At 47.8% G+C, this 17,809-nt stretch overlaps 2 protein-coding genes across 4 annotated transcripts; both read left to right on the plus strand.

Moving 5' to 3' along the window:
• The first annotated feature begins 306 nt into the window (after positions 1-306).
• On the plus strand, positions 307-6,648 carry LOC112876957 (probable serine acetyltransferase 2). 3 transcript variants are annotated; one of them, XM_025941146.1, is made up of 10 exons: positions 307-1,079; positions 2,010-2,207; positions 2,320-2,379; positions 2,583-2,678; positions 2,769-2,793; positions 3,309-3,403; positions 4,824-4,990; positions 5,699-5,772; positions 5,869-5,954; positions 6,128-6,648. In XM_025941146.1, the coding sequence occupies exons 1-9, from the start codon at positions 816-818 to the stop codon at positions 5,919-5,921; spliced, it is 1,032 nt and encodes a 343-aa protein (XP_025796931.1). In that variant the 5' UTR covers positions 307-815; the 3' UTR covers positions 5,922-5,954; positions 6,128-6,648. The 3 variants fall into 3 exon arrangements, 2 of the variants coding, with proteins under 2 accessions (XP_025796931.1, XP_025796930.1); XM_025941145.1 differs by having other exon boundaries at positions 310-1,079; positions 6,169-6,648; XR_003225410.1 differs by lacking the exon at positions 6,128-6,648 and having other exon boundaries at positions 309-1,079; positions 5,710-5,772; positions 5,869-5,931.
• A 1,222-nt stretch (positions 6,649-7,870) lies between these two features.
• Positions 7,871-10,914, plus strand: LOC112873702 (probable acyl-activating enzyme 1, peroxisomal). Its single transcript, XM_025936726.1, has 2 exons — positions 7,871-8,753; positions 9,362-10,914. The coding sequence occupies exons 1-2, from the start codon at positions 8,280-8,282 to the stop codon at positions 10,796-10,798; spliced, it is 1,911 nt and encodes a 636-aa protein (XP_025792511.1). The 5' UTR covers positions 7,871-8,279; the 3' UTR covers positions 10,799-10,914.
• Positions 10,915-17,809: the final 6,895 nt, after the last annotated feature.

Genomic DNA, 17,809 nt, shown 5'->3' on the forward strand with positions numbered 1-17,809 from the left:
CGCCACCGTCCACCTCCGAAGGATCAGTACGAGCGACACGGCACCAGAAGCTACCAGTTTGTTTGGTGTCAGGCTGCAGGAGGGATACACGGCACAGCAAGCCACCGGCAACCCCGAGCGCGCGTGTGGCCGTGTCAGGCAGCCGGAGTTTCCTGCTCAGAGGTCAGGCCTCCCCCACCACCGCCAGTCGCCGTCGGCGCCTCGGCGGCACGAATCGCGCGCGCGTCCGCACTTCCGCAGCTCCAGTGAAGCCGTGACCCCACTGGTGTGCCGTGCCCGTGCGCGCAACGTTTCCGCGCACCACACGCATCACACGTCCCGAGCCCCGTCCACCGGCCCGACCCGCGGACGCCGCGCCACCGCGGGACGGGAGGACACCATCCGCATCCGCCAAAAGGCGTTGGAGGAGGCAAAGCCGTGGCTGCCGTTGCAGCACAGCACAGGCCGCCGCGCCCGCCCTGGGCCCTGGGGCTCCACCGCACGCCGCAAAATCCCCGGGAAAAGCCGTCACCGAGCAGCGAAAAGCGCAAGCCTCCAAAACCTCGCCGCACCGGCCCCGGGCACGCATCCCCAGACGGCGTCACGGCCGCCGTCAGTGGTGGCGCGGGGACCCCACCGTCGTCTCGTCGATTTCGATTGCTCCCAACCGCTCTTTTTTCTCTTCTCCTCTCCCCGTGCGCCTTCGCTTCGCGCCTCTCCCCCGCCCCGCCGCCGCACGCGTCGGCTCGCCGCGTCGCGCCGCCGCGGCAGCGAGCGGAACCCTAGGATCGGGGACCGGCTGGGCTTACGGCTCTCGGGCACCGTTGCCTGAGACCATGACGTCCTGCGGGTGCCTGGTGCTCGAGAAGGTGGAGGACCACAGCGGCGAGGCGGCGCGCGGGAGGGTGAAGGTGGCGCCGGGCGCCGCCTCCGGGTGCGGCGGATCGTGCGCGGGGGTGTGGCGGAGGCGGTCCGAGGCCATTTTCCCCATCTACGTCATGGGTAGCTCGCGGGCGAGCACCGTGGCGGCGGCGCGGGGCATCGTCGACTCTGCTGAGGATCCCATATGGGAGGCCATCAAGTCGGAGGCCAAGTCTGAGGTGAGTATGTCTCGGGAATCAGGAACCCGCTATCGCAGCTCTATTCGACCACTGGCTGGATTTGATCGCCGCGCAGCCCGTGTGATTTTGTGGTACGCAGATGATGAATAATGGTTGCCAAAGCTTTTCTTTTTTCTGGCTCTCAATTGTCATCAGCTTTCCTGGAATTTTGCCACCTTACTCTAGACTCCGTTTACATATACCCAGATTCCTGTGGCAAAATGCTACAGCATGGAGTATTTGTCTCTCTGTAGTTAGCTTTTCTAGTTCTTGGGTTTAATAGCACTGTTATTTTCTTTTGCGCGGGGTGGTCAAGTGCGGCATTCTTTTATTTTATTTTACTTCGCCAAGAGAGTGGATTGGTCAAGATAATTTATTGGCTATTAGTTGATGTGGCAAAAGGAGCTACTTTTAAAAGCATTACTAGTTCTCCTGATTTCTTTTTAGTTTGCAATAGGTGTGGGTTCAGCTTAGCCAAGAAGGCAACTCAAATTTAATGATGCCATAATCTGTTTCTGGCAAAAAGTTGTGTGTAGAACTGAAGAGAAATTTAATGATGCTGTAATCTGTTTCTGGCAAAAAGTTGTGTGAAGAACTGAATATGCAGGATCTGGAATATCTATCGCATTTATTATGTAGGGAGGCTAAGTTTTGCTCAAGTAAACTGAAGAAGCAACAATAAAATCCAGTTCCGCGCAACTAACATTAAGCATAACTACAACCTACAGAAGATCTTTATGTCTACTTAGTTATGCAAAGACAGCAAATCCTGTGAAAGAATGTCGCAAAAAAAAATCATGCTGATAGTTTGCACTCTTATTAGTAGTCTAATCTTATGTGCGCCCCTCTTTATGTATCGTCGTATCTGGCATGATTTACTGATATTATTGGTTACCTGATGGCTGACAGTGTGATGTTCACATTTCACAGGCAGAAAAGGAGCCTATTTTAAGTAGCTTCCTGTACGCCAGTGTGTTGTCTCATGATTGTCTGGAGCGAGCGTTGAGCTTCGTCCTTGCAAACAGGCTTGAAGATCCAACATTGCTTGCTACTCAGCTAATCGATATTTTTAATGATGTTATGATGAATAACAAAGATATATGTCGTTCCATTCGCCTTGATGCTCAGGTGAGTCACTATTATTCTGCGAAGCCATTTGTTTTGTGTTTACATATTGATTCTTCTACATCATCCTGTTAATGATCTATTGGGAACTGTGGGAACTGCTTTTCCAATTCAGGCCTTCAAAGACAGAGATCCAGCCTGCGCGCAATATAGCTGGGCATTGTTATACCTAAAGGTGTGTATTATGAGATCCATTCCAGGATGCTGTCTGGGCAGGGTTTGATTGCTCATTTTACTGAGTAGGATTAAATTGCCTGTGGCATCCTTCAGTACCATGCTATTTGTTTTCTTTGACATTCGTATGCCAACGAATTCTTACAGACATATAAGACCCTGATGTCCAGTGTCTTATTACATTGCTTACATGCTGTTTTTCAGGGTTACCAATCCTTGCAATCGTATAGGATATCTAATGTATTATGGAACCAGGGACGTAAAGTTCTGGCTTTGGCACTGCAAAGCCGTATTAGTGAGGTGAAACCTGATTTCTTAAACAGCAGACAGATTGTTATAGTCGGCATAACTTCCCTTTTTGAGTAACTTTTGCTATTATGTTGCTTGCAGGTCTTTGCTGTGGATATACATCCAGGTATCTCATCTATGGATTTAGAAGACTATATTTTAGTTATACAATTTCAAATTTACACATGATTTTCAGTACATGTGGGATTGTTGTTTCCTTAAAAATATTGGAGAAGTTAGATACAGCTGTGGCACAGAACACTAGAAAATCACTAGAAGTAAATAAGGTGTTAAGACACAGTGAGCCATGATATATCAGTCACCAGTCGACTTAGTAGTAACTGGATTACTATCAGTTTTATTTGTAGGACTGCGCTGTTTGATCTTAATAAAGTACCAGGTCATAATAAAGTTCTGTACTTAATGCTTTTGTAGTTATATCTATTGCCATCATGTAAGTGCTTTGTCGGTTTGTTCTTTAGGCTAGAAAATAAGTGGCAGGACCCTGCAAGAGTGCGTAGTGCTTACACCTTTTAAGTTTTCATCTGTGGAACTCAGATCATGGTGATTTATTTTTGTTTTGTAGTATGCTTTGAAACTTTAGTTTTTTCCCCTTACCGTTCTTTATTTCTTATGTTGTAGCTGCCAAAATTGGTGAGGGAATATTGTTGGATCATGGAACAGGCCTAGTCATTGGTGAAACTGCTGTAGTTGGAAATTGGGTTTCGTTAATGCAGGTGACTGCAGAAATCAGCTCTCTTTTTTTCCCTTAAAAAGTAGTGCGATGCTTTGCAATATAATTTTTTATTCCACAGTTTGGTGTATTCCTTTCATGATTGAGAGAATTGTTTAGTTCTTTTGTTTCCAGAATTTGTGTGTTCCTTTCTTGTTTGAGAGAAATTGTTTAGTTGTTGAAGTCATTCTTAAATGCTGAAAATGGATTTGTTGGATTGCGGTGTTAGCTCTGTTCCAAGATCCCTTTTGGTTGTTACTTTCTTGTTGATTATAAAGAAATGGGAGATAAAGAAGTTGCAACAGTGTATCAAAAATCCTAATATCAACTAGCATATGAAGTATGATAAGCATGCATATTTATCTTTGGTTGTTCTTTCTATGTATAGTCAATCTGGTATACTGCAACATGCTGTTACAGTAGCTGCATATTTCTATTACCATCAACTCACTGTTTGTTACTATATTTCTTGAAAAGGTAGTGTTCAATTATACCTATTCACGGAAATAGAGCATATGCAGTACGTAAAATTGATGGTGTTAATTTGTTATGGTTGTAGTGTTGGCCATTGTCATACCGAATCTGTTGCTATTTCAAATGGTGGAAAAGATAGGCAGTTTAAGAAACCACAAATCCTTTAGTCCGCAGGCAAAATCATGTATAAACAACGAAAATAATTTGATTATGCTCCATTCATTCATTGTTCCTTTCAATATAGCAAGTTGCAACCTTCATGGCTAATCAATTGTAGGAGTAAAGCTAGGCAGCAGGCTGTATCAACGTGTCCAGGTTTTTATCAATTGAAGCTGTGAATCTTCCTTTCATAATTATTTTGACATTAGGTCCTTTTAGAAAGGAAAATCTGCCAAGGCGATGCAGTATTATTCTATGATGATAATATACAAAGAAGATATAAATGCCAAGTTAGTTATATATCACTACTGATAAATAAATATGTAGTGTTCCATTTTTTTTAGGTTTTCCGTTAATTCAATGGATATCTAATTCGGCTAGACTAATCTCTATGCACACTATTTGTACTTATTCGATGAATGTTATCTTTTTTGTATTATGTTCAGAAGATTTTGCATTTTAGTCTAGACTCTAGAGGCATGAGAAACCTTTTGATGTGCACATATACAAGTATGACAGAAGAGGAAAAAGGGAACACGCATATGCTTGCTTTGCAGTATCGAATTACTTTTTTTCCCTTCAGTTTTTGGTAATCATAAATAAGTTTAGTCCTCACTTGACTAGATTCCCGTATGTATTCTATAAGCATTGTATGATTTCCCTATCTCTACATTTTTTTTCATGTTCCTTTTCATTCAAAGTTTAATTCTGTAAGATCTCTAACTGTTCTTTAGGAAAAGCCGTAGCAAGAATGGAAGTTCACCAGCTTATGAGTCACACCTTTGATACAGGGTGTTACACTTGGAGGTACAGGCAAGGAACATGGAGACAGGCACCCCAAGATCGGTCAGGGTGCTCTTATTGGAGCTGGTGCTACTATCCTTGGCAATATAAATGTAGGTGAAGGTGCCATGATTGCTGCTGGCTCCCTTGTTTTAAAGAATGTACCTCCCCACAGGTTAGAAATTAGACTACTATATTACAGTCTTACATAATATCACTGCAGTGAAAATTTTAGCAAGGGGGAAATCTGAACTCGGGACCTCATACGTCCCTGCAAGGGCCCATCTTTGTACATGATGAAATTTTAGCAGGGGGAAATCTGAAATTGGGACCTCATAGTGAATATAGATGGAATAATATACTATCCAGTGCATATTGTTGCATCTATATTCACTATCGAGCTGCTAGAGGCTGCATCTTTACACACTTCTTGAAATGTCTAAAATTAACTTTGCAACGTGCTGGTTTAAAACCTAGAGCACAGTTTCCATTTAGTAACTTAAATAGCTAGTCCAGCATTATGACACTTGTGTCGTGTCTTAACGGCTGCAGATCGAGTCTTACTAACTGCAGATAGGTGGTATATCTCTTGGTAGCTGAGCCTTATAATAATTAGTCACAAATATAAACACCTGATCTTTCAGCACTGCAATGTCCTATTGACAATTAGTGAAGAATCTACAAGGAAAGTTAAAATCCTGGTGGGAATCAAGCTTGTAAGGGCCCATCTTTGTACAACCTATGATTAAGACAGTATACATTTTGTTAGTGCAATACTTATTTTGTTAACATTTGGTCATCATTCTGCTATAACTGAATGGTTTTCACTGTATTATAAGGTAATCATTGATTTTTATAGTATTGTTTTCCTTTTATGTTAAAGTATGGCTGTAGGTAATCCTGCAAAGGTAGTTGGTTATATGGAGAAAGAAGATCCTTCTTTAACTATGAAACATGGTAAGCGTGACCAGAGATTTTAACAACCTAAATATCTAGTTTACATTATCCACATTGTTAAGCTGCGATGTTACCATTTCTTCTGATTTGATGCAGATGCAAGGAGAGATTATTTTGAGCATGTTGCCATCAGATATTCAGATGATTGATACAGCTAATGGTGACTCTTCTATTTATCTGTGGTGAGCTCTCCATTTTAATTTTAACATGCTGTTTTACGTTAGATGGTACATGTCCTAGTACCAATGTTCCTAGGACAACCCATTATTAGTTATTTGAGCCATTAATTTATAGATCTAGCTGAACACCCTTATAAATTGCTTCTGCCCTGAGTGAATCCATGTCTTATTTGCAGGAAGATTTGCGGACTGAGAAAGTTTTGTTGTTTTATTGCAGGAAGTATTGTTGAGTGAAAAAAAAAGGTTTCGTCGTATTATTTGCACGAAGTCTTTGACTCTTGAAGTAAAAAGTTCGACGAAATGAAGAAGCAAACTAATGCCATTTTGGACATTTCATGGTGCGCACTATAGCTGGATAAGTTGGTGATCTTTGAGTGCTTCTCTTTCTGCCCAGGCAACCTAATGAAGTTGGAAACGAGTCATCACTCACTAGGGCTCCAAAATCTGCCAGTTATAGTTTTCTTGTACCTTAATCTGCTGTAATAACGTGAAGCATTTTGTTGACAAACGTGGTAGGAAACTAGGAATGGTTTATTCCTATGTAGAGATATCAAAGATCAAACATATACAGCAGCCTAGACCCAATGGACTATGTTGACTGCTTTCATGAAGCTAAAGCAATACCCAGTGGTGTGGTAGATGCTCATCCTTTATAGAAAGTTTCAGAAATTTTATAACACAAGGAGTTAGGTGTGAACAAGCCTTCTTCTTTCTTAAAAAAAAACAACTTATGGCCCAGTTAGTATTGAGCTGGGAATTTCAGCTATGTTTGCAGAAACATCGTTGATCCAAATAGCCGTGGAACTGCGCTGCTGTCCAATGTGTTCCCTACTCGAGCTGTACGCACGAGTTCATCAGTCTGCCGAGAGAAGGTGCTCCCCTCAAATCTGCTCCTATTGTGACCGGCGCCACTGCACCAGCACCATGCATCGTCTTCAGCGCCCTCCAAACTGAACGCGAACTTCCGAACAAGAGTAGAAGTGCCTGAATTACCAAACTGCTGCAGTGCGACATTTCCCGCACAAAATCGCACTGCAGCAATTTGGGAGAAACAAAATCACACCCAGCTGCTTCCGCCCGTGCCGCGCCTCCGCCGTCGCCGCCGCGGCGGAGGTGTGGTGCCAGCACAGGAGGAGTACGAGGCATGCCAGCGCCCCGTGGTGGCTTGCCGGGAAGGCGAAGGCGACGGTCGACGGAGGCCCCAGAGCAGAGAGTAGGGTCCGGTGTCGGGGGACGCCGAGGCCCCGGGCGGCCGCCGGCGGAGGAAGGAGCGGAAGGTCGGCGGCGAGGCGGCGCGACATGGAGCTGGCCCACACGTCAGTGACCGCGCGTTCCGCCGTTCTGTTGAGGCGGCGCGACCTCGTCGGCGCCATATCTAAAACATTTGCATAAAACCTCCCAGATCAAATCCAAATATTTATACTTAGCTCCCTATAATTTACAAATAACCCTCTATTTTAGATCGTGATTCATAATCGCGATCCGAATATATGCAAATAGCCCCCTATTTCGGATGGGAATTTTGCATGGTGCCCCCCGGTCGGCCCTCCCTGTCCCTCACGACTCCTGCTCCGGCCGCCGCCGCCTTCTTCCGTCCCGGCGGTGACAGCAAAGGCTAATGTCACCGATTGCCCCGCTCAGGCTGGCTCTGCCCTCCCCTGCACTGCAGCTCGCCGCCAATCCGGAGCAGCGAGCAGGCGAACGATCGCGACCGGCTGCAGCCTGCCTGCTACAACGAGTGGGATGGGCCTTGGGCCCTTACACGTGCGATGTTGGATCCGGACCTTCCTTTGGGCCTCAGATCGGAAAAAATGCTTTTGCCTGCCCACCCCCCACCCCGCCACCCTATGCAAAAGGAATCTTTGATCCAAACAGGCGTCGAACTGCGCTGTTGTCTAATGTGTTTCCTACTCGACAGGAAATCAGCCCGCGGAGGTAAGGTAAAGCTGCTCCCCTCAATTTTGCTCCTCATGTGACCATCACCATGCATCCTCTCAGCAGCCTCCAAACTGAACGCGAACTTGATCTACCTAATCATCAATCTACCAAACCTCAAAGAAGCTCTTGATTTCCTCCTGATGGTTGGTATTTCAGCTTCTTTAACAAAGCCGCTATCAAACGGCTGAACACGAGCTACGGTACGTCATTCACTCACGCCTCCCCTGCATCTGAATGAGTTCCCATCCGTCGCTATCCTCCTATCTATTGGAACGAGTTCCCCAGCTTATCGTCTGACCTGCGCGGCCTGAGCTCGCCCAGGCCCCGACCAACCAGGCAGCCACACGCAGAGCACCGGGCACCAGCAGCAGCCAGCCGGTGGCGTAAGCCATGAGAGCCGCCGCCGCCGCCCTCGCCCTCCGTAGACTAATCCACCAGCAGAGCGGAAGCTGCTGCGTCAGATCGCAGCTGCAGGATCGGCCCCGCCATTACTTTAATCCCCACTTGGATTACTCTAACCATGCCGCCCGAGCTCGCGCGCTACTGAATTCCTCGCCCACGCCATGCCGTCCGCGATGGTCGTCGCCCCCGTCCGCGGCATCCCTCCTGTTCTCCAGCCTCTCGGGGATGGAGGAGTCGGAGGCGGAGGAGGTGCTGGATTTGGAGGCCGGCACGGTGCGGTGCGCGGCGAACTACGCGCCGCTGTCGCCGATCAGCTTCATCGAGCGCGCCGCGGCCGTGTACGGGGCCCGCGCCGCCGTGGTGTACGGGGAGCGGCGGCACACGTGGGCGGAGGCGAGGGACCGGTGCGCCCGCGTGGCGGCCGCGCTAGCCACCCGCTTCGGCGTCGCGCGCCGTGATGTGGTGAGTGAAGCTGACCCTCATGACCTTGGCTTGCTTGCTAATCTCCTTTGTCTGGACCGCGTGCCTGCGTGTATAACCATGCTTATTAGGGCCTGCGACTAAAATTTGAGAGAATTTCACTCCGTTGTCGTTACTGTAGCCCGTGCACCATGTTGATTGGCAAGGCTCTAAAAAAATGCCAATCATTGAGACATTGGCTTCTCCCAGGCCCATGTGGCTTTCTGGAAATCAGAATGGCCTGAGCACCACTTTATTATCATTTAAGATAGGAAAGGTAGGCAAGGTCTTACACAATCCATATTATTACATAAAAGGGTAAACATACAAAATTACTTTACAAACTGAAATAAACATAGCCATAGTCACTATCATTATCCATAAGATCGAACCTGTGGGCTAGAAAGCCCACCATCGAATTTGTTTCTATTTTGTGCTTCGACCACACGGCCGCGCGGCCCGTGGGCTCTCAAGACCATATACCTACCAGTTGGTGGGTCTAATTAGTTAGAGCGACTCTCCTCTCAACCCATGCAATATTGCGTATAATTTTGTTCAGCAAAAATCGTCGCTTCCACTCTCTCGCTCACACCGTCGGGGTCATATCTCAGGTCGCTGTCCTCAGCCCAAACGTGCCGGCGATGTACGAGCTGCACTTCGCCGTGCCCATGGCCGGCGCGGTCCTCTGCACGTTCAACACGCGGCACGACGCGGCCATGGTGTCCGCCCTGCTCAAGCACTCCGGCGCCAAGGTGTTCCTCGTCGAGTCGCACCTCCTCGACGTCGGGAGAGCCGCGCTGAAGCGCCTCGCCGACTCCAGCGCCGCCGCCCTCCCGGTTCTCCTCACCATCTCGGACGACGCCGAGTCCGACGACTACGAGGATCTCGTCAGGAACGCCCCCGCGCGGTTCGACATCCGGTGGCCGGCGGACGAGCTGGACCCGATCTCGCTCAACTACACGTCCGGCACGACGTCGCGGCCCAAGGGCGTGGTCTACAACCACCGCGGCGCGTACCTCAACACCATCGCCACCGTCCTCGCGTACGACATCACCGCCATGCCCACCTACCTGTGGACCGTGCCCATGTTCCACTGCAACGGCTGGAACCTCCCGTGGGGCGTCGCGATGCAGGGCGGCACCAACATCTGCCTCCGCCACTTCACGGCCAAGGTCATCTTCGACAGCATCGCGCGCCACGGGGTCACGCACATGGGCGGCGCTCCGACGGTGCTCAACATGATCGCCAACGCGCCGGCCGCGGACCGCAAGCCGCTGCCGGGGCCCGTGCGCATCATGACGGGCGGGGCGCCGCCGCCGCCGCGCGTCTTGCTCGCGGTGGAGGAGCTCGGCTTCGTGGTGTACCAAATCTACGGCCTCACGGAGACGTACGGCCCGGCGACCGTCTGCACGTGGATGCCGGAGTGGGACGCGCTGCCGGCGGAGGAGCGCGCGCGGCTGAAGGCGCGGCAGGGGTTCCACCACATCGCGGTGCAGGGCGTCGACGTCAAGAACCCGGACACGATGGAGAGCGTGGCGTACGACGGGCAGACCGTGGGCGAGGTGATGTTCCGAGGCAACACCGTGATGAGCGGGTACTACAAGGACCTCAACGGGACGAAGGAATCGATGGCCGGCGGGTGGCTGCACACCGGGGACCTCGCCGTGCGGCATCCGGACGGGTACATCCAGCTCAAGGACCGGGCCAAGGACATCATCATATCGGGTGGCGAGAACATCAGCTCGATCGAGGTGGAGTCGGTGATCTTCAGCCACCCGGCGGTGCTCGAGGCGGCGGTCGTGGCGAGGCCAGACGACCACTGGGGCGAGACGCCGTGCGCGTTCGTGGAGCTCAAGGACGGCGCCAGTGCCACGGAAGCCGAGATCATTAGCTTCTGCCGGGAGAGGCTGCCACACTACATGGCACCAAAGACGGTGGTGTTTGAGGATCTGCCCAAGACTTCGACGGGGAAGACGCAGAAATTTGTCCTCCGGGATAAGGCCCGGGCTATGGGCAGCCTGACAAAGACCGCCAATAGCAAATTGTGAGGTCATTGTTTGCCTGATTCAAACATTCTTTTTTTTCCCCTGTTGTATGATTGTACTATATTTTATCTGGAGATCGCGACATTGTTGAACTTGCATGATGTTTAGCTGATGGCGAATCACTTGCTCCTACTTGGACTGAAACTGAAGCATACTTATTCTGAATTTCTTGGACAGCATATCATTGTTGAACAGCGTCACAGAGACAAATTTTACTGACAGGTTGCACTTGCAAGAACTATAGATTCACGTACAGATTCCGATTTTTGAAATCGTAGTCACGCAAACAGGCTACTGCAAGTTGAATTCAGAAGAGACAAAAACATTCCATTCAGAAACAAGTTTGGCGTGCTCGACAAAAGAAAATGGTTTCCGTACTCTCTTGTTCAATGCACTTGGCATAGCATACAGAAGTAAGAGATTCCCTTCAATGGTGCATGTTCCTATTATATTCGGGTTTTTTACCTCATTTCTTTTCAAGCAATCATTAGCTAATTATTTAAGCATCTTTTAGCTTGGTTTTTTGGAGCTCGGTTTTGTACAGGTTCAAGGAAATAGCTTGTGTGTTTCATGTTCAGTCTACACATGAAGCTCAGTTGAATTTAATGGAAAAAATAGGATGATGACGAGCAGTCTGAGAATGTACGTCCGTGATTAGATTGGTTCAGTGGGGACTAGATAAAATGCTCATGTTGGAAGAATTTGTTTTCTGAAACAACTTTTTCTCAAAACATTTGTAGCAATTGTGGCACTCGGGTTTTCCGAGTAGCTGGCCTAGCTATGGTATATATGTTGCCTAAATGTTCATTAGTTTGTGATCTTTAGGAACATATGATCTGACCCTTTTGCTCTATGGATCGCAGGCTATTGTTTCTGAGTTAAGAGAGGAGTTACTGTCTTTGCATTGGAAATAACAGGGCATACTTGAATGTCGTTGCATGCAGGTAACAGCTCTTTGCAGAAATCATGTCTTCAACCAAGCTACGTGAATTTGTTTGGGCAAACCACAATATTATTTAATATGAATTTTTTTGGAAGCCTGTTGTGGCACGCATATTGAGCCAGTTAAGTTCCAGCATGATTTTGCACTATTTTGCACAGGGCAAAGATAAATTATTTCCCCTTGATAGAACGGCTAGATCATCTGTAGTAGGCTGGCACATCTCTTGTTTTTTCGCCTTTTTTATTTCTTCTTTTGTATGATGAGACCTTTGTTTTGTTTTCTCCCTTTCTTGATTCTGATGCTTTCTTTTGGTGCCACATTTAGGTGCATGTCTCAGCAGGTCATGCAGTTCGAGGAACAATCTGAACTGTTAAAAGAGAAGGTTCTGCACTCGGAAATGGTGTGGTAAAATGTTGGTTGAGCCTTTCAAACGTGCCCTGAGCCCCATCTTGTTTATATCAGAACATTTCTTCTATTGACGGCATATCTTGGCGTATGGAATATGGATCACAATATGTTTCCACTTATTAGATCCTTTGCATGAGTTGAAAACCAACAGCCAACTACTGAAAGTTATTCATGCTTGCATGACTATTAGATGATATTTCCATCTGAATAAATTTATTTCAATTCACAGGCTGCACTTTCCTTTTGATGGAGAAATCGGAGATGTAATCTTTAGAGATGAAAAGTACATAAAGGCATCAAGACCATGAAGACAGGGAAAAGAAGAAAAGAAAAAAAAGGGGGGGGGGCGAAGGTATATGAAAGGATTGTGGCTTGTCATTTGTATTTTCTTTTAAAGAAAGCTGAAAGGCACGTCGTTCATTTTTCTTGAACAGCTACATTTTTGGCCATAGGCATGATATTCCACAAATGTAATTTCTGATCTTGTTGTCTTGAGATGTTCGGATTTCGGATCCAATGATCTTTTTTACAGTGCAATTGAGCTAAGATATGTGCATTCTATTGGCTGGACCCAAGATTAGGAATTGAGCCTCTGTTTTCAAAATGCAAACCAGAGATCTAAAATTTTATTATCATTCTTTCAGTTCTTGTAAAGTTATATATGAATCTATTAGCTTACATTGTCAATCCCGAAAGAGATGTTCAACGATTTTGTTCATGGTGCCCTGTATAGTCAGACTCATAGTCAGCTTGTAACAGTGTGGCTGGTGGCAATACTCGGCAACTGTGCATATGTGTTGCTTGGTCAAAAGTTCGATTCGGCCGTTGTGTATCACGCGATAGATCGTTAACATACTGTCAGCTTGTAACATTTTGAGGGGTGGTAATACTCGGCCATTGTGTATATGTATCGCACTCAGATAATATTATTGATTTATATATTTCTTTGGTTGTTTGATTTGTATTGCAAAATATTTCTATAGCGTTAGCACATGCATTATACTAGTAGAATTTAATGCCATAAAACTCCCGTTGAGACTGGCTTTATGATTGCGTTTGGAATAGCCAACTACCACACAAACATATACCCAACTACCACGCAAACATACAAATTCAAGCAACATTAATGTTTGATCATGAAAATCACGATGCAATTAAAACATGTTATAATGAGTATAGCCGAGCTTGTTAAGACGTATACATTTGTTGAATGCGGAGCGCCGGCTCCGAGCGGAATTGTGCGATACCACTCCTATGACGCAATTCCATTCTCCCAGGAAAGAAGTGCAAATCAGATTTGGAAAAAAGATCATTCTACACTAACATAAACTCCATAACAATAATAGTACACTAAAACAATCTCCATAACAAAACAGTAAATAAAATAAAACGAGGTACAACTTCTGATAACCATACAGATGAAAGATACTAGTTATCCAGTCAAATTGTTTGGCAGTCAGACAATCTCTTGGGAAGGATGAATGCCTAGCTGACTTCCAGAGTTCCAGTTTTATTCCACAGCCCAGTTGACAACTCAAAACACCCAGCAGTTGTTGATTCCTGAAAACCTGTAAATATGCGACCGGTGCTTCAACATCACAAGTCCGCTGTGGTCCGTGGATGGCTTCAGCACCAATCCAGTAAACACAGCGAACGTCTCAATCTGAGGTATACAGACTTCTTCGGTCACGATGTTGAATACCCTTTCAAATAATTTAACTTGTTAGGCCAGTTTTAATGGGGATTTTATGGAGAGTTTCATGCAATTAAATTCTGTATCACATCGTCAATTTTGTTGACATGGCGAGGAGAGAGAAGGAGGGAGTTTCATAGGATGTGAGAGAAATTTCATCACCGTCAAACTTATATAGCACAGTTATCTAATTTCCAGTCTTGGTAACTGTGCTAAGGAATCGTGCACTGAGACTAGTGTTAGATCCAAAATAGACAAGATGAGACTTGAGAGGAATCCAATGCACCATGCACAGCTGCTGTGATATCCGACGAGCAGCAGAGGAGGTTGTCTTGAGACGAGAAGCCAAGCCATACACTGTACTCGGGGAAGAAGTCAGCACGGCCATGGAAAGGCAGCTCCCAGTCGCCAGCCTTCCTCCACGAGCAGCTTGATACGTCTAGGGAGTAGGTGCCAATGCCAGGTGTGGATATCAAGATGTTTGAGCCACCGTCCAACGTGTAAGCCCCAATAAATCTTCTTTCATAGCCAGGCTCAAGCACGAAAGGAAGTGGCTGGAGGCAGTGCCAGCTGCTGTTTGCCCTGCACAAAACATTGTTGAGTACCTCGAAGCTGCATTTCCCGCCTGGGATCGGTTCTCTATCCATAACATAGAGGGAATCACCGACGGCAAGAGTGACGGGATCGCAGAACTTACCGTGTGTTTGGTTGGGGAGCGCGTGGGAGCGGAGCCGCTCCGCTCTACTTTTATGCGTGTTTGGTTGGGAGCGAGGAAGAGCGGAATGGTTCCACCACAGAATATTCCCGCGAGATCCGGAACGATAGCGCTCGCCCAAAACGGCCGGATGCGAGCGCTCTCGTTCTCCCTGGCTCCCCTCCCGCCTCGACGCCACCCCCGGTCCGCTGGCGGGCTCCAGGGCGCCGCCCCCTCCCCCCCACCCCCGCCGCAGGAGGGCCAGGTGCCGCCGCCCCCCTCCAGGGCGCCGCTGCCCCCGCCCCCCCTCCCCCGCGCCGGCGCAGCTGCCCCCGGCGGAGGAGCGGGCCAGGCGCGCGCCCCCCACGCCGCCGGCGAAAGGAGCAGGCGCCGCCCCCCCCCCCCCCGCGCGGCGGCCGGCCAAGCGCGCGCCCCCCCACGCCGCCGGCGAAAGGAGCAGGCGCCGCCGCCCCCACCCCCCGGCGTGATTCCTGGCGCCCGCGGCTGCCCCCGCCGGAGGACCCAGACCCAGGCCGGACGCCCGCTCTCCATGCCCCCTCCTGCGTCCGCTGGCGGGCTCCAGGGCGCCGCCGCGCACTCCCCCCCACCCTTGTTGGCGGGCTCCAGGCGCCGCCGGCGGAAGGAGCAGGCGCCGCCGCCCCAGGACAGGCGCGCCGGAGGATCAGCCACCGGCAAAGTCGAATGGTTTGGTTCTCCAACCAAACACGAAACGGAATGGCTCTGCTCTACCACGCTCTCCAACCAAACAAAATATGGAGTGGCTCCGTTCCGCCTACCAAACGTAGAACGGAGCGGCTCCGTTCTTAGAAATTGGAATGGAACCGTTCCATTCAAGTCGGCCAAACGGACCCTTACACTCCTTTGGGGAGGCTATCTCCTGCATGGTACGGCGCTCGACGTCATATATGTGGGAAACTCCACCATACTCCATGGCAGCCAAATGGCTCTTCTTCCGCCCGTTAGCAAAGAAGCCAATGAATTCCAGCCTTCCCCTGTTGCGTGAAGGGGTGAAAGAAAGTTGGGGGCGAGGAAGCGGAGTTTCCTCAATGGTAAAAGCCGCTTTCACTTGATTTCTTGAGAAGAACAAAGTTGGTGAGTCGATGCGGCGCAGAGGGTATGTTCCTCCCAATTGGTCCACCAGAAGATACAGGTACCGTCGCCACTTCTTCATCTTCGATCAGTGGAGCTGCTATTCCACCTGTGGAATTGATCCATAGATTCACTGAATCTGAATATAAAAGTGTCTTATCCAGGTTGATTCTAAATAAAAACTAATTTTTCCACCAACGAGCTACACAGTACATACATGAACATAGAACACCCTCGAGTTTATCTTGGATCTCGACGCCAGATATAACACCCCCGAGTTTACCTTGGATTCCGACGCTGGGCTTGCAGCTGCAGATGTGGAGTAACAGATTAGATCTGAGGGGGCAACCCCGGGTAGTGGATTGGAGACGACGGCGACCCAAATTGAAGCGACGTTGCGGGGGTTGCAGGGATCCGACTGGCGGGGTGGAGGCGGGACAGGCGGCTCCGTCCGCCAGGGTTGCCATCGGGGAGCAGGGCACAGAGGTGGTGACCGCGGGTGACGGCTAACCTCAGAGGTGGTGATGGCGGGCGACGGCTTGGTTAGCGAGGTGTAAAGGGTTCAGCAGTTCAGCCACGTGATCCCTTAAATCTTGTGGGCAATCCCGACCGCGGGCCGAACAGAAAATGGGCTGGGTCGCGTTGAATGTAATACCCGAAAACATCCAGACGCCGAACAGCAGCCCACCGTATTCATATGAGCGGCCTAAAGCGGCCCACGAACCTCCATAAAACAGAGTCCGGTACTCTGGTTTCTCGGCCGCCTGCCAGCCAAGTGCTAAAGGCTACAGTAGCAAACAACAAATGGCCCCGCAGTATCATGAGCCCATCAACCCGTGGCATGGTAGTAATTTTTTCTCTCTTGTTACATTCTTAAATCCGGTAGCGTTTACTTTTGTTTTTTGTAAAAGAAAATATGAGTCGTGTGAAGCTGTTATATTCAACATCTTGAGATACTAAATTAAACGTTTCTTCAAATTTGGGTCAACATTTCAAATAAATTAGTTCACTATTTGTCAGTAATGTTAAAATACTATATCTAAAATGTTGAAGTAACACAATTAAAATGTTGACCAATGTATTTAAATTATTGAAATTTGAAAAGTCATGAATTAAAATAGAGCATTGTCATATTGGATCTTACTTTATTAAAATAATTCTTGCGAATACCATGTTTCAAGTGGAATTGAAATTGAACGGACCATTAGAAAAACAATTGGGTTTGAAATTTGGAAAGCAAACTAAAACAAACTGAATTATCAAATCGAGAATCCGACTCCCTGTATTATTGTGATAGTCTCTGGATCAAGTGTTATCATAAACAGAACTCATTTAAGATATAATAACATAGTCATACTTCGCAAAAGATCAATCATGGATTTAATTATTACATAAATTCATAGTATGTGCAATACGAGGTTCATTACAAGCCTCTTGGGCTACATCGAACAGACAGAAAACGGAAAGCGGTAGCTAGACTTCTGACCCATCCTTCATCTTCTGGAATCTCCTCCACAGGCAAACTCGAGCGTAGCACGGGCTTCAATCATACCAGCCATCGTCATTGGAGTCGAACTCCGAGTCGAATCCTGCATTGTATCAAGCTATCTCCAAGGAATAGAATAGATCCATGTCACCATCCGTATACAAACTTTTTTGACTATACTAAGGGTACAACAAAGGTTTAAGAATATAAGCTGGGGTTTTCTATGCATGCGCATCATCAAATATGGCTTCTTTCAACTCCAAACTCGGGCTATTCCGGCATCCTGGTCTCCCAGTCCACACACACCTTCCAAAACTGGCTCGAGACTATATCTTTGCAAAATGAACTGACAGCCAATGAGTACGTAGACATGATGAAAGATGGGTTAGAAGATCTAGCCTGTGACCAGCTTAGGGCTTTGGTAAATGTTGAAGCAAATAAAGCACGGTTGGCCAGATGGTATGATAAAAAGGTCAAGATTGAAGAGTTTTCTCAAGGAGATTTGGTGTGGAAACTGATTCTGTCGATAGGATCTAGAGACCAGAAGTATGGCAAAATGGTCTCCTACCTGGGAGGGTCCCTATCGGATAAATAAATAAGTGTGTTCCTAGCAATGCATATATTCTTGGAAACACTTGAAGGAGAAAGATTTGCTCGGTCTTTGAATAGAAAATATCTGA

The sequence above is a fragment of the Panicum hallii genome, chromosome 9 (genome assembly GCF_002211085.1).
Source record: "Panicum hallii strain FIL2 chromosome 9, PHallii_v3.1, whole genome shotgun sequence".
Classification (NCBI taxonomy): domain Eukaryota; kingdom Viridiplantae; phylum Streptophyta; class Magnoliopsida; order Poales; family Poaceae; genus Panicum; species Panicum hallii.